Below are 19,758 nucleotides of genomic sequence, written 5' to 3'. Positions count from 1 at the left end.
GTTTAAATCTGACAACAGCGCAAGTGCGCAGCGCAGATCGTTATATGTTTTAAGTATTCGCGGCAAAAAGAAAAGAACGTTAAAATTCTTTATACGGGATTATTCCGTGATTTGATGCAACTTTAATTATAATTAATCGGTGTCTTATTATATTAGATTAATGAGAAAATTCATTGATTATTAAAATATTATGTAACTTACGAGATATAAATGAATGTAAATATAAATATATTAAAAAAAATTTTTCGTCATCTCGATACGATCGATCCGGGGTTCGCGCGCGCTCACCGCGCAGTCTCCTGGCGCGTCGTCGAAACACAATAATAAATTAATTAAAAAACTTTATATATTTTAGAGCATCATTTTTTATTTATATAAACTTAATTTTATCATATTTGTTAAAATTAACACTAATTTAAATTACGCTCATAATTACAAACAATTAATTTTATAAACAATTTATTTTAAAAAATTATAACATACATTAAATTCATCTGTAACAATAGTACATTTTTTTTACATTTTTTTTTTAAATCTTAAATATTGTACAACGCGTATAAATAAAAAAATACAACATATATTTTAATTCAAAAATTTACAATTCATTGGTAGATTTATTTTCCAATTTTTTTTTGCTCGACTCATAGGTAGAAATATTGCACTTTTTTTTGTAATCATTGTAAATTAAAATTGCAACATTCCTACCGCCGATAGCACTCATTTCCATGGCACTTGCGGCCCATTCAATGGCATTAACATGGTACAGAGAATTATAGAGCTTGAAATTATTATTAGATTGTATTGTTGAGTATTTCGGGTACGCCTTCCATTTAATTTCTTTAATTAGCTGTACCTAACAATATCAAAGTGTATTAATAACTTATTGTTATAGTCCATATTCTTATTGAGCTAATAATTAAAATTTTTAAAAATATATCGCTACTAATTTCAAAAGGAAATATTTTTACACGCCCTTTTAGCTTTAGTCACTAAATTTGAATTCAAAAGGGCTTGTAATTTTTTTATGCCAATCACTTTGTAGACTTATTTTATAGCTAAAAATTTAACTGATACTGAAGTTAGCCGACGTCTAATAATTTTTTAAGTTTTTTCATAACGTTAAATTGTAAAAAAACAATATTTTAAAAAATTGCACCTGTAGTTTTTTTAATTTTCTACATGTGCATATTTTTAGTTTTTTTATTTTTAGTAATCGATTTGTTGAAAATTGTAATTGTTTGTTAAATTCAGGATCATAAATTTTAAAAAATAATTTTGAAAACTAAAAGGACATAAATTAAATTATACGACCTTTTAATTTTAAACTTAACGACTAAACCCAAGAAGGCTTTTAAAAATATAAGTCCTTTTGAAATTAGTGATACGACATAATTAAGTACGTACTTGTTGGAACATTTCATTAATAATATTTATTTCCAGTGGATTTCGTGAAAATATTTTCCATACATTCGAATTAACACCTTGAACGGTAGTCAATTTTCCAAGTGAGCTGACAATTGTTTTATTGGGATCGCAACTCAAGATGCCGTCTATTGATTCCTCTAGTCTAAAATAACCTGGATTGAGTGAGCCCTGGACAAATGTTGCATAAGTCGTCTGATAATTTCCAGCGAATTCAAAATTTACATCTTCTGGAAAACCACCGAAATTTATCGGCATTTTTTGATCGTGAGTCAGTGGCGTTGCAATGATTACAACGTCGTAAGTTTTCCATGTGTCTTCAGATTTTCCTGCAATATTTATAAACCAATTAACATTTATTATTTTATTATTATCATAAATATATTAAACTTGTACCTGTGTTATAGTAGACGTGATATCCAGGAGATCCATCGTCTTTGGGAGCATAATTTATTTTATTAACTACTGCAGGAATAACTTTTACTCTCTTATTAATCTTGATAAGATTCTCTGGTACCTCAAAAATATAATTAATAATAATAAGTAAGTAGTAAGTTATTTAATTGACTATTAATAAAATATAATAAATTAATATGTTACTTTTTTATTTCCTCCTTTTACAGACCACAGAGAATATCCTGCGCCAGCGAGTGATACAAATCCAACAAAACTATGAACGTCAGTATCCTGACCATAATTGACTACCAACGTTGTCTCAACTAATTCATCAATTAGAAGTGAAGAGTATCCTTGATTTAACAGAAAATCTTTTGACGAAATTTCTAACATTTCCGGAAATTTATTGTTCATTCCGGCCAGTAAACTTGTGATATTTTCAAACCCTACTCCAGCGTTTTGAAGTTCGTATATCTGATCAAACTCATCAAGAATTGAATTTATCAACCTTTTAACAAATAAAATATTTTAATTTCACGTTAATTATTTTGATCCTGGTTAGCAGACAATTAATAATTTTTGCATATTTTTCATCGAATCAGTTACAAAAAAAAGAAACTAAAAATATGCACATGTAGTAAATTTAAAAAATTATACGCACGATTTCCCGCGAAAAAAAAAAAATTTTTATTCACAATGAATTTAAATCTAAATTTTAACGTGACAAAATTATGACTCAGTCAAATTTATTCAAGTGATCTGAAGTTCATTTCAGACATGTGATAAATTATTTTTCCAATCAATACTGACCTTCTAGACAAAAATAATTTATTTAATATAAAAATTTGACTTGAGTAAGTGTTAGCTCACTTTTGTTAAAATTCGGTAAAGTTTTCCTAAATGTCAATCCTTCTATTTCAAGCATGTACTTAATTAATTTTAAAATTGAAACCGATTTACTTGATAGAGAAAATTTATTGGTAATTTCTTAATTCAAAAATTTGACGAAGGGTTTAATAGTAAAAAGTCAGTCAAGTTTCTGTCAAAATCATCTCACGATTAAATCAAATACGTAATTAATTAATTTCAGAATCGATATGGATTTTCTAGACGAAAAGTTTCTTGAGCAAATTCATGATAAAAGTCATATTTGTGTCACGATCTGAGTTTCGTTATCAAATTCATTATAAATAAAATTTTTTTACGCGGGTTTTTTTTGAATATTTTTCTTAATAATTTATCGTTTTGAAAAAAAATAAAAAAATTATTAGACGTTGGCTAACTTCAGTTAATCAATAAATGAATTATTAATGATTATTTGTAAAAAAAATTTTCTATAACCTGTGGAGTTTAAATGGTTCAAGTCCATATCTATAAAATAATTTAACTAATGAAATTAATTGATAAGAACTTTCTTCAAAGACAAATTTATCTCCATTCCAGATACCAGCAATCATATTTTGTTCAGAAGGCCGATCTTCAAGTTCTATAAATAAATTAATTAATTAAATAAATAAATATAGTGTATTTATTATTCCTTATATTTATTATTATATTATTATTATTTAATTAACTAACTAAGAAGCTGGACAAATTTTCTCATTAATTTATTTCTAGAATGAATAATAGAACCACCGGTTTCATACTCATCATCGTTTATGTTCAATGTCGCCAGTCGTCCACCAATTTTATCAGCTTCAAATAAATCAATATCTACATTGTAATTAAATAAATCTGAGAGATAGTGAGAGGCTGATGCTCCACCAATTCCTCCTCCAATTATTGCTGCAAAAAATAGTTATTATTTTATTATAATTATCAATTAAATTCAATAAATAAATACTCCAGTATATCATTTAAAAAAAAAAGAAAAGTATATCTGGTTAAAAAAAAATTACCTATCTTTGGAGTACAGTCTTTTCCATAAATAAAATTGCTAAATATTACAAGACTTGTTAAATAAAAAATAAAACTTTTTTTAAACATTACAATAATTTTTAAAAATTTAAATAAATACATTAAATATTTACAAAATAAATAAAATTATATTTATTATATATAAATTTATATCGAAAAAAAAGTCAAATAAAATAAAAAATATATGGGTGGACGAGGTCATCAGACATATGTGATAGTCTCCCTCTATAAGAGGAAAAAAATTTGCCCGCTAATATTTAATTTATTTGCAAAATTTAAAGTGAAGTAAAAGTCTGCCAAATAAAATCTTATAGATTTAATTAAATTTATTGGCGATATCGGAATGATAATTAATTTTTAAAAAATAGTCGATAAGGTTGTAAACTGAATAGACAATTGATAATTTTGATATTTCTGTCAGCAAAGCCAATATCTATGGAAATATTTTTAAATCATACCGAGGATTTTTTTAATTTTAATAAACTTTTTTTTAAATGGGTAATTTTGTTATTAAAAGCAATAAAATTTTTAAATGACAGGTATTTTTAGAGTCATTAAAAATTACTCTCTGTACCACTTTCGGCAGTCTGGTGAACATTCAACGTCAGATTTTTAATATTTTTTCTTGTCTACTATTTCGTAGAATCATTGCTTGGTAAAGATTTTTTCCCGGTTGTTGTGCCGATTAATAATAAACGATTGTAAAAATAACATGACTAATAATAAGAATGTTATTTTTGTAATAATAAATGTTTTAATATTTAATAAATCCATTTATGCAGATAATTGTGCTCCGAAAATGGGTAAATTTATATTTTTACATGGTTCTGAAAATAGCAAGCGTCCAAAGACTTGCGTTTTAATTGCAAAATCTTTAGTATGAGTTTTAAAAAATCGTTCTTTAAAAATATTTGTGTTAATCAATTAATTACACTAATTAATTATTTAAAAATAAAAAAATATCTTTTTGCTGCTTTTACTATTGTATTTTTATTATTAATTGATTTTTTTTTTGCGTCTTAAATATTAAACTGTCAGATAAATTTTCTAAATAATATATTATTGTTATTATTATTATTTATTGCAGCAATTATTGGTGGAGGAATTGGTGGAGCATCGGCATTTCATTATCTTGGAAATTTATTTAACGAAAATGTGGATATTGATTTATTCGAAGCTGATAAAATTGGCGGAAGATTGGCAACACTTGAAGTAAACGATCATGAATATGAAGCCGGTGGTTCTGTTATTGAGTATAACAATATGCACATGAGATATTTTGCTCAGTTTTTGAATAATTTTTTTTTCTTGCATTAAATATTTCATTAAAAACTCCAATTAAATCCGATTGAATCGGATTTCTATCAGAAACAAATATTCAATCAGAATCATTCCAAGTATCCGATTGAATTTCAACTAGTACTTCAAACTAGAGGAATCAATTAATGTTATCTTGAGTAATGATTTCAACAAAACTGTTGTCTGTTCTATTGAAAAACTGACTACTGTACAAGGCGGGAATTCAAATGTTTGGAGAATATATTCTAGGAACTCGGTGGAAAAAAACATTATTGATAACATGTTGAAACAAGTACTTTTTATTATTTTTTATTAATGTAACATATATCATTAATAATTAATTATTATTATTAATGTAATTATATTTTCCTAGGTACAGCAAATTAAAGAAATTAAATGGAAGGCGTACCCAAAATACTCAGCAATACAATCTGATAATAATTTCAAGCTCTACAATTCTCTGTACCATGTCAATGATATTGAATGGGCAGCCAGTGTCATGGAAATGAGTGCTGTCGGTGGTAGAAATATTGCACTTTTAATTTACAATGATTACAAAAAAAAGTGCAACGTCTCGCACTTTTGATACAAAAAGTCAACGTCACAGTGTTGAGTTATAAAACTTTAAATAATCAATATCGTACTTCTACCTCATCTTACAAACATCCGTTTATTTTTTCTACGCATATTTAATATGATAGGTCATAACTTTTTCTATGCCCAGAAAATTTATAAACTTTTTTTTGACATAAATAATAAAAGTAATAATAAATATATATTTTTTTATATTTACTGCAAATTTATTCTCATAAATAACAGGTCAACTGTAAAGTAAATTTTTCTAACTATTTTAGATACAAAAATAATTATTATAATTTTTATATATCTCACTTCTACTAACTGTATTATAATATTTTATATCAAAATATATTAATCTACTTAACAATATATTTAATTATCGGCTCCGCCTTGTTTCATTTTAGAAATGACGTCTTGTACAAAAAAATCTCATATTTTTACATAAGGATAATTTTTCATGAGATAATTTTGGCTGAGATGTAAAGAGAGATCACCTTAATAATTATCAAATATATATTGTATCAAAATTTTAAAAAAGGTTTATTTTTAGCAATGTGTTGATCTAGAGTCTCCCAGAATTTAATAATAGCAGCGCGATCAAAATGTCTTTTAGTCCGGCTCAACTCAATGACACTAACAGACCACCGAGCTACATTAGCATCCAATTTCATGTCATCATATTTAATATGAAAAGCTTTTATTGTAGAAAAAATGTTAACGGGGTTACCATCAAAAGGCCAACCTTTGAACTGCCAAACTGGTCCCAAGACGAACACACCGACCACCCGGTTCCAGTCTGCGTTTGATAATTTCTGAACGTTATCAACTATCTGATATGCTACCGTTGAACCATCTTTCTTTGGCCTTTGGAAAATTATCTGGTTTTTCTTTTGAACTCCAGCAGCTTTTTGTTCCTCATTAGTTACATACTTTAGTCGCCCAAAAATTTCATTGACATTGTACATAGTTATCAACGAAGAATTTGAATTCGGAATAATAATAATGGGAGTTCTATTCGAGGATTTATTTTTTTTGACTCCCTGTTCCGGTACTGAAGTTGATGAATTTTGTTTTAGTAAAGATTCTTTACTGGGTTTTGAACCTTCACCTTCAGTGATTATTTTAGCGGGCATATTATGATAAGTTCCCATGGTATTTATTTTGAAACCTTCAGTATCATCGTCTCGTTTGACAAATTTTTCTTGGACATATCGGTTGTAAATAGCAGGTTGTTGAATTAATCGTATAGGAGTTACTTGTGGTGTAGAAAATGGACTTGTGGCTTTAGTTTCTACATCTCTGGTAATTTTAGAATTTAATTTCTGTAAAATATTAAAAATATCTTTAGCAAATATTTTACCAGTACTTTGCAAAATAGCATTACGAGTTCTCCTTTGTCTTTCACGTGACAAAATATCTCTTGAGTTGTAAACATCAATATCCACCATAACTTGAAGATAAGAGTTCATGTGAATGTCATCATTTTCTTTGATAGTTTTACGTTTATTAGCAATACGTTTGACGATGATGGCAGCGATTGTTTCTGGTAGCAAAGCCTCTGACAGTGACTTAATGTTGTCGACAGTGACAGAGGCTTCTTTGGGAGTATCCAGTCTGGCTGCAAGTTGTTCCTTTACTTGCTGCACCTGAGCCTCTTCGAACTTTAGCTTTTTAGGAGAACCCGACTCCAGACCAACTCCAGAAGTTCTCTTTACTTGGATCGGAATCTCCAGGGGTGTAGATTTGTCAATTGCAGCTGATGTCGTCGTCTCTCCATTGAGATATGCGAGTAAATCTTTCCGATCTGGACGACGTACTGATGGAATATTTTCTGCTGCCGCTTGACGGACGTATACTGGGTGTGTAAGTTGGACATGTTTTAAAAAAAATATAAGAGATTCTAGAGTATAATATTTTTTTTCCGTTCCTTCTTTTCCTGACCTGTAATTAAAATAATAAATTAAATTTTGTACAATGCCCATTAAATTATTTTATGAAATATATGGAAGTGAAAAAATTATTTTTAAAATTTATTATTATGAATTAAAGTTTTTAATTTATAAATTATTTTCTTACTCGTAAGTTAGATAATTAGTTTTTATATTTTTCGGCCATGAAAATTCACCGAATATTATTTCATTTCCACGTTCGATTATTTCTTTTTTACTGATAGTGTATTGTCGTAATAAACTTAGCGGGTCCGCCATTGTTACAGTAAACACGCGTGATGCGTTTCATGTGCTCTGCATGTTAATTGTTGTTTGTTTTGTTGGTGTTTACGACAATTCTATTATTAATAGTGGGGGTCGTGGGGGTTTAAGCTGAAGGAATTTTATCATATTATTAGCATACATGTACTGATAACAAAATTCTACAGAAAATGAGAAAAACTAAATTAAAAAAAAAAAAAAAACATTTTTTTTTATAAATAAATAACCGGTCGCCAACTTTCTTAAATAATTTTATAATACTGAAGTTAGCTGACGTATAATAATTTTTGAATTTTCTTAATAGCAGTAAATTATAAAAAAAAAAAAATATTTTAAAAAATTGCACTTGCAGTTTTTTTGATTTTCTACACGTACATATTTTTAGTTTTTTATTTTTGAAATTGATTTGACGAGAAAAAAAATCCAAAAATTAGTAATTGTCGTGGACTAAATACTTAGTAAAAAATTTAGTGAGCTGCAAAATTGTTCCTTATTATTACTAGTTAATTTTCGATAGTTGAACTAGAATTTAAATTTTTAGGAAAACTCAAAACTTGTGTTGTCAGAAAGACGTCAAATTTCACTTTGCCCTTACAAATCTAAAAAAACTAATTTGAAAAACCCGCGCTTTAGTTTGAATCGTAGATAAGCTAGTGCGCGATTACAGATGTCAGAAAAAGAATCTGGCGGTGTCTGGTGAGCAGTATTTGCACTACTGTAAAACAAAAAAAAAAAACATTTCAGTGTGTTGAAAGTTGGTGTCAAGTGATCAGTGCATAAAGATGGCGGATCCACTGAGTTTGTTGCGGCAATATAATGTTAATAAAAAAGAAATAATTGAACGTGAAAATCAAATAATATTTGGTGAATTTTCGTGGCCAAAAAATGTTAAAACAAACTATCTGACTTATGGGTAAGTTAAACTATTTATCATAAATTTAAAATCTTTATTTTTGCGCCAGTCTGTTGGATTACCAACACCACAGACATCAATTAAATTAAAAATTTGTTTGACATTTTGACAGATTTTGAATTTTCATAGTTGCGATGATTTATGAATGTGAATATTGCTGTCATCCGACAAATTTAAAATTATAATTAAATAGAATAAATAATTAATAAAATAAAATTCAAAAATTCCGCATTTAAAAAATTTCAAAATTAATCAGTGCATTTCTTCAAAAGTTTATTTTGTTACTTATTAACTATATTTATTTATAAGTTTAAATTTGTCTATTTGCTACATTCACACTCACAAATAATTACATTAATAAATACATAAATTAACGTCAGTAAAAATATTAAAAATAAAGCGCGAGTTCAAAGAGAAAGTTTTGAGATTTTTTAAAACTACGCTAAGGCTAATTATTTATTTGTTTTTATTTTAGATCAGGTAAAGAAGGTGCCGCCAAAGACTATTACACTCTAGAGTGCCTGCTTTTTCTATTAAAACATGTCCAGCTCACACATCCGGTGTACGTACGACAGGCTGCGGCTGAAAATATTCCTGTCGTACGTCGGCCAGACCGTAAAGATTTACTGGCATATCTCAATGGTGAGACAGCAACATCAGCTGCGATTGACAAATCAGCACCACTGGAAATCCCGACCCAGGTTAAAAGAACTGCTGAAGATGGTCTGGATTCAGGTTTATCAAAAAAACCGCGATTCGAGGAGACACATGTGCAGCGAGTCAAAGATCAACTTGCAGCCAGATTAGATGCACCCAAAGAAGCTTCAGTTACTGTTGATAACATCAAATCCCTGTCTGAAGCCATGTCCGTTGAAAAAATAGCTGCTATAAAAGCTAAACGTTTGGCTAAAAAACGTACGACCATAAAAGAAAACGACGACATCGGCATGGGATCAGATTTGCGAGTCATCTTGGACATGGACGTTGACGATACTAAAGACATTGTCTCTAGGGAAAGACAGTGGAGAACTCGTGCGACTATTTTACAAAGCAGTGGTAAAATATTTGGTAAAAATATATTTGCGATTTTACAAAGCATTAAAGCAAGAGAAGAAGGCAGACACAAGGGTCCAGCAGTACCGACTCCGATGGTTACTCCACGATCAACCCCAATGCGACCAATTCCACAACCAGCTGTTTACAATCGTTATGATCAAGAAAGATTTATCAGACAGAAAGAAGAGACTGAAGGCTTCAAAATTGACACCATGGGAACTTATCACGGAATGACATTGAAGTCAGTGACTGAAGGATCGAATCCGGCTGTGAGGAAACCGATACCGAATCCTTCTTCAACTCCTACGTCAGGTCTATTGCCAACGTCTGCTGCCAAACTTACGCCCCAACAAGCTGCTCAGAATAAACGTCCCAGCAGAACTCCGATAATCATAATCCCCAGTGCCAATTCGTCTCTCATCACGATGTTCAATGCTAAAGAGGCCTTGCAAGATTTGAAGTTCGTCAGCAATGAAGAAAAGAAAGCGAGTGGCGCGAAAAGAGAAAATGAAATCTTGTTGCAAAGGAGAAAAGAAGGAGGACTGACGGTACCGTATAGAGTTATTGATAATCCGCAGAAACTGACTAACGCTGACTGGGATCGAGTCGTCGCGGTTTTCGTTATGGGACCAGCATGGCAATTTAAGGGATGGCCCTTTGATGGTAATCCAGTTGAAATTTTTTCAAAAATTTGCGCTTTCCATTTGAAATATGATGAGATGCGGCTCGACGCAAATGTCGCCAGGTGGGCTGTCACTGTCATTGAGCTGAGTCGCACAAAACGTCATCTTGATCGCGCCGCGCTTATGCGCTTCTGGGAACATTTGGATAAACATATTGTCAAAAATAAACCTTTATTAAGGTTTTAAATTTTCGCTTAAATATTTTAAATATATATATATATTTTAAAATGTATAGTATTAAATAATAAATGTTCAATTTTAATTGTATCTGCATAAATACTTTTTTTTTTATCGTGTATTCCAGTCTACTGTCATTTAGACTTAATTTAATTTTTAGTAATGAAGTGAATTAATATTAGGTTTTAATTAATAAAATACCTCTACGATAATTACTGATATCAAATTTTGTTTTATAATGTCATTTTTTCGCGGGTAGTTGTAGTTCATTATGAGATTCAAATGCAGAGCCGCTTCACTGACGTATTGAGATGAATTTTCTGGAAGTTTGAGAAATTCAACGAGTCTTGAACTGCAATAAAACAATGGAGGTAAGTTTTTGCTGTCGATGAAACTCACTAACAAAAATTTTAATCCATTTGCTTAAGATTATCGGCAACTTAAGTGTATAGTATGACTGTAGTTTTATATAAAGTTTATTATTTTTATTTGTTTAATAGTTTTTGTTGTTTGAAGCATTGTCAAAATTTCTTGTAATCGTAATTTTACTCTATTGTTTGTTAATATTAAATTGGAAAAATAATGCTGGTTAAATTTTGATAATAGTAGAGTCGAAAAAAAATTTTTTCCATCATAGACAGTAAGTCCTGTTTTTCTGCAAATTTTCTTTACAATTTCTCTGACGGCCAATTTTCTCGAAACTGGAGGCTCGGAATTTTCTACTTTTAGTCCTGAGAAATGATAATAGAGATGTTTGAAGAAGATTTTGACAATAATAGGGTAAAAAAAAATATTTAATTTATCGGTACATCAGCACAATGTCGGCTTAGAAATTTTATTTAAAAATTCTTTTGTAATTTAATGACCATAGACGTACTTAGCAGTAGCAAGTATAATTTATTATTGTTATAATTTTATGAAGAAAAACAGTAATTATGCAGGTACAATGTAGATAAACGTTACTTATCATTTTGAAGCCTATTGGTTTGTCGTCTAGTTAGTGTGTACCTTGAACAAAACGAACACCATTTGTAGCTTTAGTATTAAATGTAAATAAATAACTTTAATATTTGAATCTGCAGTAGAACAGCGTAGAATAAAATGACAACAAAGAGGATCATATGTAAGTGAATGTGAATGTAATGGCCTGATTAATATTAATTTTAATTCATTTAAATTATTTTCGTAATTTCTTTACAGCCATTGCGATGCCCAAAAGAATAGGTTTCGTTCTTTTTCTTCTTATGTTCTTTTGGTTTTCTGTATTAATTTTCGATCTTCATCATAGAATTATTGAATACCAGCCACAGCCAATTATATCAGTGAGTAAAAAATTTATCGTCATTTTCTTTGGATACATAATATAATAAAAAGAAATTATGTCATACAAAAAACTCGAGAATAATTATCAGTTCCTCTTCGAAATTTCTTTATAATTAATATTAAAAATTTATATTCAAAGCATAATAATGCAATTAAATAACCGTATTACTACTGTATGTGACAAAAAATTTCTCAAATAAAATATTAAATTTAACTTTTTTTTTTGAAGGAAGAAAATCGTTTGATAAAGATTCAGAATATTGTTAATCAGCTGCGACGTGACATCGAATATGAAATGGAGAATTACGAGTTTCCCAATGGAGAATTTAGTCGCAATATAAGGTATTATATAAATTTTATTTAAATATATAGTTATGATATTCAAAAATTGAGGCCTCATGTTTTTCTTTTTCATTAATTTAGCAATCTTGATGATTTGTTGATAGAAAGAGGTGGCAGGCCAATGAGAAGTATTCTTATTGCTGGCTGGAGAACCGGAAGTTCTTTTACTAGTGCCATTATTAATTCACATCCTGCTAATTTTTATTTAGACGAACCACTGCAGGACTTTGGTCATGTGCGAATTCGTGGCCCCCTGTTAGTTAATGCTGCAATTAAAAATGTTCAAGCATTTTTTAATTGTGAATTTGATAAATTACGTAAGTTGGAGTTTATCTTTTCATGCGACGTTACTTCGTCAGACGTATGATTATAATTTATAGTTTTTATTTGAATGAATGAAAATTACTTAACATTAATTTAGTGGAAACTCTGATAGCAGATTAACTGTGTTAGACGAATTAAAAAAAATAACATAATTATTCGATTGTGCGTAGAACACTTCATAAATTTCGTCAGACCCAACCAATGGGTATACAAAGGCAATCAAGGTTTATGGCCGGTTTGTGTTAATCAAAAAGATTTATGCTCGGATCCAATATTTTTAACTGCAGTCTGTCGGCTGTATCCATTCCAATCGATGAAATTTACTCGGCTGCCATTAGAATCTGCTCGAGTATTACTGGAGGATGAACAGTAATCTTTTCAATTATTATACAGTTCTTTATGAATATAAGTATTAATTAATTTTTGAATACTTTTAACTCTAGCCTGAGAGTCCGCATGATTTTATTAGAGAGAGATCCACGAGGAGTCATGCAATCGCGTCGGCAACTCGATTGGTGTAAAAATTCTTCTGATTGCTCAGATCCGAAAGTTCTGTGCAAAGATATGGTAACAGATCATGAGGTTGCCGTCGAACTTAAAAAAAAATATCCACATACTTTCAAGTACGAGATTCAAAAAATTATAATTTCTGCATCCTTCATTAATTATTCTACGTGATTAATTTTTCTTTTCTAGAGTCATGCGGTATGAAGATCTATCTCTTGATCTTCGGCATAAAGCAGAAGAAATATTTGAATTTTATGGTCTCAACTTTCATTCAAATGTGAAAAAGTTTTTGAAAACACATACTAAGAAGAATTCAGGCAATAGTTACAGCTTATTTCGTGATTCAAAAAAGGCGCCTGTTCACTGGCGCAACGAAATGAATTTTACAGAAGTTGATGAAATTCAACGTGTATGTTCAACTGCAATGAAACTATGGGGATACGTTCTAGCTGTCAACGAAACTCACCAAAAGGAATTTAATCCAATCATTAAAGATTATTAACTATTTTAATCCATAATTTGACTTTAGTTGTACACTGTTAAAAATCACCGGGGTAAGTTCAAGCGGTGTAGGCGTTAAAATCGGCAGTCTTAAATTTCAACGCCGAAAGTGGTGTAAAAATAACGCCGCCGCCGGTGTAAGTATTCTTTACCGTTGTTAAAATATTTTACTTTGTGAATATTTTTACTCACTCGATCACTACAGTTAATCAGTGTTTTGATTAATTAATTAAATTATTGGTGATTGAATTTTTTCTTTAATTTCTATACATGGACTTTTTACGAATAATACATATATAGATAGTATTTAACAATAATATAATAATATATATTACTGTATCTAATAGTTCAATCAATTTAATACTTTGTTTTTTTATTTTATACTTGTTAATAAATAATATTATTTATTAATTTTTATAAAGAACTGACATTTTTTGTGTTTTATAAGCTTATCAAAGTTAATATTCCAAGCGAACGCAGTTTACCCCGCTTTTACACCGCCAAATTACACTTCCTACACCGGTGTAATTTCATTTTAACACCAGGCGAAGTTAAAATGAGTCCATTTGTAACATCGCTCTTTTTACAGTGTATGCCTAGACGCGACAATCATTTAACGAACACGATGTACGATTAAATATAATCCGGAAAGACCGTCTCGGTCTTCGTCTTATGTCTTGTTTTTTTGTCCAGTCTGTAGTCTCTCTCTTATTCCTCTTCAATCCTCTCGCAATTAATGATCTCGTTCTTATTACCCCAATACCTGCTTATCCAATTAAAAGAATACTGATTCCTGCCTGGCATTCGTCAATAAAATGAATAGAGCTGTCGCTTGGTTCCACAATAAAAGTCGACTACGATTTGAATAGTTACCTGATGTTCAGGTATTCGATAGTCCTACGTCAAGATCACCCGGTTCACCCGGCTCTGTCAAGTCTCTGCTGCTGTCTTCCGTTAATACAAATTGCACTCGATTATTTTCAGCCACGTTTGGAAAATTTCATCCCCTCTTGATTATAATTAGGACTGGTATGCGAGCTTATTCAATAGCGCGTCCGGCGATAAGTCGGAAAACTCGTTTGAATGCTCATTGGTGATTACGGTTTGGATAAGCGACCTTCCGTAAAAAATTACAATGTCGATCGATAATGAAACTCATTTTACCACGTTACACTTTAATTTACAGTAAAGTATTTAATTATTTGGATTTGCAATAGAATAACGTGGAATCAAATGACAATGAAAATTACATGTAAGTGAAGGTGGACGTGATGGGACAATTACTATTAGTTTTTATAATTTTAATTTTTGTAATTTCTTTACAGCAAATGGAAAGCCTAGAAGAACAGGTTTTGTTCTACTTGTCCTTATATTCTTTTGCTTTTTTGTATTTTTTTTTTATCATAATATTAAAATTACTGAGTACCAGTCACAGTCAAGTATATCAGTAAGTAAAAAATTTATCGTCATTTTATTTAGACATATAACATAGTAAAAAAATAAATTATAATCTGTCATACAAGAAACTCGTGAAATATCAAGTAAACGTCAAACCCACTCTCAAATTTCCTTGCGATCATTGAAAATTCAAATTGCCCCCAAAAAAATTTTTTTAAAAAGTTGCGCCAAGAACACGTTCAACATTCATCTCAGGCTGCATTAAAAGTAACATTTTTACAAAAAAGTTTAAAATTATAAGAACGCCAAGAAACTGAGATGTTTTGAAATTGAAAAAAAAAATTTTGAACGTATATTGTGTGCGCTGTTAAACTTCATTTAAAATATTATTTAATTGTGAGATATTCAAGAAATATGACAAGACTGAATAATTATTTTTTTTGCATAACGCATACTGAGTGTGTTCAAGTATTTTTTTTTCTTTAATTTTTGTATTTGAATTTTTTTTTTATTTTTAAGAATCTCAATTTCTTGGTGTTCTTATAATTTCAAAATTTTTTTTAAAAATGTTACTTTTAATGCAACTTTTTTCAGAAAATCTGTTTTTGGAAGCGATTTCAAATATTTTTGTAAAATCATTTAATATTTTTTTATATGACAAAAATTTTCTCTGAGCTACAAAAAAATATTTTAAAAAATAAGTTATTCCTTCAAGCTCCAAATTATTTTTTTATGCGTTATAATTATTCAATTTAAAATTAGTAAAAGTTTCTTTAAATTTGACGACAATTCGACGCAACAATTAGTGGTTCAAACTGTACTCATATTGTAGTCAAAAATATGAATATCTCATAATTGACCACAAACTGTGAATAAATTCGGTAGAAATGATAATTATTGATAAATAAATAAATAGATAAAATATAAAAACATGCCATAGTTATCAACATTTATCAGTTTTAAATATGAGTGAGGTTCCACAAGCCTCTGACTCAGAAATAGGAACAAGGCCTTTTCGCGCCGTTCATGTATACGCACACTCATATGTGTTTGAACGTGTACTTGGCGTGAGGCTACCGTATCTCCGGATTAAATTCAAAATAATGTAATTAATTGTATGTATTTCAATTTGTAACATAAGAATTCTCAGATAAAACATTACATGAAACGTTTTTTTTTTTTTTTTTTTTTAAAGGAAAATAACCGCTTATTGAAGATTCAGAATATTGTTGATCATCTTCGACGTCACATCAAACATGAAATGAAGAATTACAAATTTCCCAATGGAAAGTATGGTCGAAATATAAGGTGTCCTATAAATTTTACTTCAATATATAATAATAAGATTTATAAATCGAGGTGTCATGTACTTTGTTTATTAATTTAGTAATCTTGATGACTTATTAATGGAAAAAGGTGGCAGGCCAATGAAAAATATTCTTGTTGCTGGCTATAGAACCGGAAGTACTTTCACTGGTGAAATAATTAACTCACATCCTGCAAATTTTTATTTATACGAACCAATGTGGGACTTTGGTAATGAGCGAGTTCGGGATCCCTTGATAGTTGATGATGCAATTAAAAGTATTAGAGCATTTTTTAATTGTGAATTTAATAAATTACGTGAGTTGGAATTTATCTTTTCATGCGACGTTACTTCGTCAGACGTATGATTATAATTTATAGTTTTTATTTGAATGAATGACAAATATTTAACGTTAATTTAGTGAAAATTTTGATAGCAGAGTGTGTTAGTCGAATAAAAAAAAATAACATAATTATTTGCTTGTGCGTAGAACGCTTTATAGATTCAGTCAAATCCAAGCTACGGTTTTACAAGGACAATCAAGGTTTAGGGCCGTATTGTGCTAAAGAAAGAGAGTTATGCTCGGATCCAATATTTTTAACTGCAGTCTGTCGGCTGTATCCATTCCAATCGATGAAATTTACTCGGCTGCCATTAGAATCTGCTCGAGTATTACTGGAGGATGAACAGTAATCTTTTCAATTATTATACAGTTCTATATGAATATAAGTATTAATTAATTTTTGAATACTTTTAACTCTAGCCTGAGAGTCCGCATGATTTTATTAGAGAGAGATCCACGAGGAGTCATGCAATCGCGTCGGCAACTCGATTGGTGTAAAAATTCTTCTGATTGCTCAGATCCGAAAGTTCTGTGCAAAGATATGGTAACAGATCATGAGGTTGCCGTCGAACTTAAAAAAAAATATCCACATACTTTCAAGTACGAGGTTCAAAAAATTATAATTTCTGCATCCTTCATTAATTAATCTATGTGATTAATTTTTCTTTTCTAGAGTCATACGGTATGAAGATCTATCTCTTGATCTTCGGCATAAAGCAGAAGAAATATTTGAATTTTATGGTCTCAACTTTCATTCAAATGTGGAAAAGTTTTTGGAAACACATACTAAGAAGAATTCAGGCAATAGTTACAGTTCATTTCGTGATTCAAAAAAGGCGCCTGTTCACTGGCGCAACGAAATGAATTTTACAGAAGTTGATGAAATTCAACGTGTATGTTCAACTGCAATGAAACTATGGGGATACGTTCTAGCTGTCAACGAAACTCACCAAAAGGAATTTAATCCAATCATTAAAGATTATTAACTATTTTAATACGTAGTATAACCTTCGTTTTGTGTACCACATGTCAGATGTCAAAAGGGCATTTAATATGATACCATAGTTGCTATGATTTTAGTATAATACTTTACACTTTGTTTCATTTGTAATTTTTAGTGTAGAATTGCCGAGGGCGTTAAATAAATATTCATAACTTTAATTCCAAGTTCTCAAGATTGCTAAATAAATGAAAAAGAATAATATGACGCCTCAATTTTAAAATATCATATCCGGCTGGAGAACCGGAAGTTCTATTATTAGTGTCATTATTAATTCACATCCTGCTAATTTTTATTTAGACGAACCACTGCAGGACTTAGGTCATGTGCGAATTCGTGGCCCCCTGTTAGTTAATGCTGCAATTAAAAATGTTCATGCATTTTTTAATTGTGATTATTGTAAATTGCGTGAGTTGAAATTCTTATTTATACTCATCAACTGTTATTATTCACAATAAAAATTTTTTTCATTATCAATTTTATCAATTTAATCCATTTTTCTTATTTTCCCTATTTTCACTATTTATTCAAAGTTATATTTTAAGTAAATAAATAGGATTAATAATTAAGGGGGCATAAATTTAAGAATAATAGCATATAAGTAGCGATAACAGTGATTACTCATAGAATAATTAAAATAGATATTCAATGCGATTAATGAAAAATTGAAATTCTGGTTGTAGCTTTATATTATGATTTAATGGCCCTACTTAGACGTACTTAGCTATAATGAGTACAATTAATTCGTGTTTGAAATTTTGTGAACAAATGAAGTAATCACAGTAATCTTAAAAGTTTTTGAAAACACATACCAAAATTAATTTAGACGATAGTTACAGTTCATTTCGTATTTCAAAAAAGGCGCCCTTTCACCGACGGAATGGAGTACGTTTTAGCTGTCAACGAAACTCACCAAAAGAACTTTAATCCAATTGTTGATAATTATCGACTATTTTAATACATAATATGTCTTCAGTTCTATATACGTCTGTAATAAATAAAAAACGTCTTTTCATATATTTCTTGATTGTACATAATTAAAGTTTTTAACGCATTTGTCCGAAGTAAATAAAAAAAATGTTGAAAAAAGGAATTTTTTATTTATAACATTCACTATGAAAAAAAAAAAAAAACATAAATGGTTAACTAACTTCAAGATTTTTTACTCTGTTGTAAAACTTTCCGATGCTGCTTAAAAAAACGGAAGGTGATATCTTGAGGCGGTGTCAAGTTTCACGTGTGTTTAATAATTCCAGCCACGGAGATATATAAAAAAAAATAGAGTAAAGAAATATATGCCTGGAAGGATGAGTTTAGTATTTTTCTTTATTCGTAAAACAGAAGCCAAAGTAAGCAGAGTTTTTTCTAATCCAACAAACCAGCGATTGCCTCAGGACAAGTGTTGGAGATATCTATTCTATTTGTATTCCCAATTGAATCTTGTTAACTCAATTTATCACAGGATATTACCTTTGCTGAACGGAAAATAATAAAAACTTATATCCACAATATATATAACAAAAAAAGTGCATACACTGTAAAAAAAAGGTGTAAGTCTACGCTACCCCGGTGTTAAAACTATCGGTGTTAAATTCAATCCCAAAAGCGGTGTTAAAATTTTTTCTGGTGTTAATTTTTCAAGTATCAATATTGATCTTAAGTATTTAATTTGATAAGAGATAAAAAATTTCTGCAGTTTGTTCAATTTAATACAAGTGACTTCTTATTTTATAGGTAATAAAATTATTTTTATCTTAATTGACGTCAATTTCGTCATTGTAACGAAATATTATTTTTTTTTCTATTCTGTAGAACTTAAAACATTTATACACCGAAAAAAAAATTTTCTTAGGACGACAAAAAATTTCTCCAAGAAAGTTTTTCTTTTCAATTTATAAAGTAAAAGACCTAGTACCCGATCACTTCATGTATTTGTATACCTATATTTAGTAAAATTTAGTAAATATAGATATACAAATACATGAGTGATCAGGCACTGGGTCTCTTACCCCAGTACAAAAAATTTTTTTTGGACAAGTAAAAATTTCTTGTTCCAATAAAC

The 19,758-nt window shown here is 29.6% G+C and overlaps 5 protein-coding genes and 1 non-coding gene across 6 annotated transcripts; 4 read left to right on the top strand and 2 right to left on the bottom strand.

Moving 5' to 3' along the window:
- Positions 1 to 442: 442 nt before the first annotated feature.
- Positions 443 to 3,920, bottom strand: LOC103580178 (prenylcysteine oxidase 1). The gene is made up of 7 exons (XM_008561847.3): positions 3,717 to 3,920; positions 3,397 to 3,603; positions 3,160 to 3,304; positions 2,023 to 2,326; positions 1,819 to 1,939; positions 1,405 to 1,751; positions 443 to 853 (listed from the first exon to the last, which is right to left on the bottom strand). Exons 1-7 carry the CDS (start codon positions 3,835 to 3,837, stop codon positions 596 to 598), a joined length of 1,503 nt encoding a protein of 500 aa, XP_008560069.2. The 5' UTR covers positions 3,838 to 3,920; the 3' UTR covers positions 443 to 595.
- Positions 3,921 to 4,253: 333 nt separating this feature from the next.
- LOC103580095 (uncharacterized) lies at positions 4,254 to 5,497 on the top strand. Its single transcript, XR_008403440.1, has 3 exons — positions 4,254 to 4,538; positions 4,823 to 5,326; positions 5,408 to 5,497. It is a non-coding gene; the product is annotated as an uncharacterized LOC103580095 (transcript).
- Positions 5,419 to 7,881, bottom strand: LOC103580093 (parafibromin). Its single transcript, XM_008561735.3, has 2 exons — positions 7,690 to 7,881; positions 5,419 to 7,554 (listed from the first exon to the last, which is right to left on the bottom strand). Exons 1-2 carry the CDS (start codon positions 7,818 to 7,820, stop codon positions 6,135 to 6,137), a joined length of 1,551 nt encoding a protein of 516 aa, XP_008559957.1. The 5' UTR covers positions 7,821 to 7,881; the 3' UTR covers positions 5,419 to 6,134.
- A 702-nt stretch (positions 7,882 to 8,583) lies between these two features.
- On the top strand, positions 8,584 to 10,742 carry LOC103580096 (parafibromin). Its single transcript, XM_008561737.2, has 2 exons — positions 8,584 to 8,736; positions 9,212 to 10,742. Exons 1-2 carry the CDS (start codon positions 8,606 to 8,608, stop codon positions 10,659 to 10,661), a joined length of 1,581 nt encoding a protein of 526 aa, XP_008559959.1. The 5' UTR covers positions 8,584 to 8,605; the 3' UTR covers positions 10,662 to 10,742.
- A 1,011-nt stretch (positions 10,743 to 11,753) lies between these two features.
- LOC103580179 (carbohydrate sulfotransferase 5) lies at positions 11,754 to 13,847 on the top strand. The gene is made up of 7 exons (XM_053740886.1): positions 11,754 to 11,775; positions 11,853 to 11,974; positions 12,205 to 12,317; positions 12,399 to 12,634; positions 12,812 to 13,010; positions 13,085 to 13,264; positions 13,338 to 13,847. Exons 1-7 carry the CDS (start codon positions 11,754 to 11,756, stop codon positions 13,648 to 13,650), a joined length of 1,185 nt encoding a protein of 394 aa, XP_053596861.1. The 3' UTR covers positions 13,651 to 13,847.
- Positions 13,848 to 16,107: 2,260 nt separating this feature from the next.
- LOC103580097 (carbohydrate sulfotransferase 4-like) lies at positions 16,108 to 17,902 on the top strand. Its single transcript, XM_008561738.3, has 6 exons — positions 16,108 to 16,162; positions 16,243 to 16,355; positions 16,435 to 16,670; positions 16,844 to 17,042; positions 17,117 to 17,296; positions 17,370 to 17,902. Exons 2-6 carry the CDS (start codon positions 16,309 to 16,311, stop codon positions 17,680 to 17,682), a joined length of 975 nt encoding a protein of 324 aa, XP_008559960.3. The 5' UTR covers positions 16,108 to 16,162; positions 16,243 to 16,308; the 3' UTR covers positions 17,683 to 17,902.
- Positions 17,903 to 19,758: the final 1,856 nt, after the last annotated feature.

This window comes from Microplitis demolitor, chromosome 1 (assembly GCF_026212275.2).
Source record: "Microplitis demolitor isolate Queensland-Clemson2020A chromosome 1, iyMicDemo2.1a, whole genome shotgun sequence".
In the NCBI taxonomy this organism is placed as follows: Eukaryota; Metazoa; Arthropoda; class Insecta; order Hymenoptera; family Braconidae; genus Microplitis; species Microplitis demolitor.
Note: the sequence above shows the minus strand (reverse complement) of the source record. Positions and strands in the feature narration are given on the sequence as shown.

What these genes read in the sequence shown, in the direction of transcription:
- LOC103580178 (XM_008561847.3), bottom strand. Translation starts at nt 3,837, where the DNA reads ATGTATTTATTTAAATTTTTAAAAATTATTGTAATGTTTAAAAAAAGT. An exon ending in AAAATTTGTCCAGCTTCTTA is followed by an intron (nt 3,305 to 3,396) that starts GTTAGTTAATTA and finishes ATTTATTTATAG; the next exon opens with AACTTGAAGATCGGCCTTCT. An exon ending in TAAAAGGAGGAAATAAAAAA is followed by an intron (nt 1,940 to 2,022) that starts GTAACATATTAA and finishes TATATTTTTGAG; the next exon opens with GTACCAGAGAATCTTATCAA.
- LOC103580093 (XM_008561735.3), bottom strand. Translation starts at nt 7,820, where the DNA reads ATGGCGGACCCGCTAAGTTTATTACGACAATACACTATCAGTAAAAAA. An exon ending in ACTAATTATCTAACTTACGA is followed by an intron (nt 7,555 to 7,689) that starts GTAAGAAAATAA and finishes TTTTAATTACAG; the next exon opens with GTCAGGAAAAGAAGGAACGG.
- LOC103580096 (XM_008561737.2), top strand. Translation starts at nt 8,606, where the DNA reads ATGGCGGATCCACTGAGTTTGTTGCGGCAATATAATGTTAATAAAAAA. An exon ending in ACAAACTATCTGACTTATGG is followed by an intron (nt 8,737 to 9,211) that starts GTAAGTTAAACT and finishes TTTTTATTTTAG; the next exon opens with ATCAGGTAAAGAAGGTGCCG.
- LOC103580179 (XM_053740886.1), top strand. Translation starts at nt 11,754, where the DNA reads ATGACAACAAAGAGGATCATAT. An exon ending in GACAACAAAGAGGATCATAT is followed by an intron (nt 11,776 to 11,852) that starts GTAAGTGAATGT and finishes ATTTCTTTACAG; the next exon opens with CCATTGCGATGCCCAAAAGA. An exon ending in AAATATCCACATACTTTCAA is followed by an intron (nt 13,265 to 13,337) that starts GTACGAGATTCA and finishes TTTCTTTTCTAG; the next exon opens with AGTCATGCGGTATGAAGATC.
- LOC103580097 (XM_008561738.3), top strand. Translation starts at nt 16,309, where the DNA reads ATGAAGAATTACAAATTTCCCAATGGAAAGTATGGTCGAAATATAAG. An exon ending in TTGTGAATTTAATAAATTAC is followed by an intron (nt 16,671 to 16,843) that starts GTGAGTTGGAAT and finishes GCTTGTGCGTAG; the next exon opens with AACGCTTTATAGATTCAGTC. An exon ending in AAATATCCACATACTTTCAA is followed by an intron (nt 17,297 to 17,369) that starts GTACGAGGTTCA and finishes TTTCTTTTCTAG; the next exon opens with AGTCATACGGTATGAAGATC.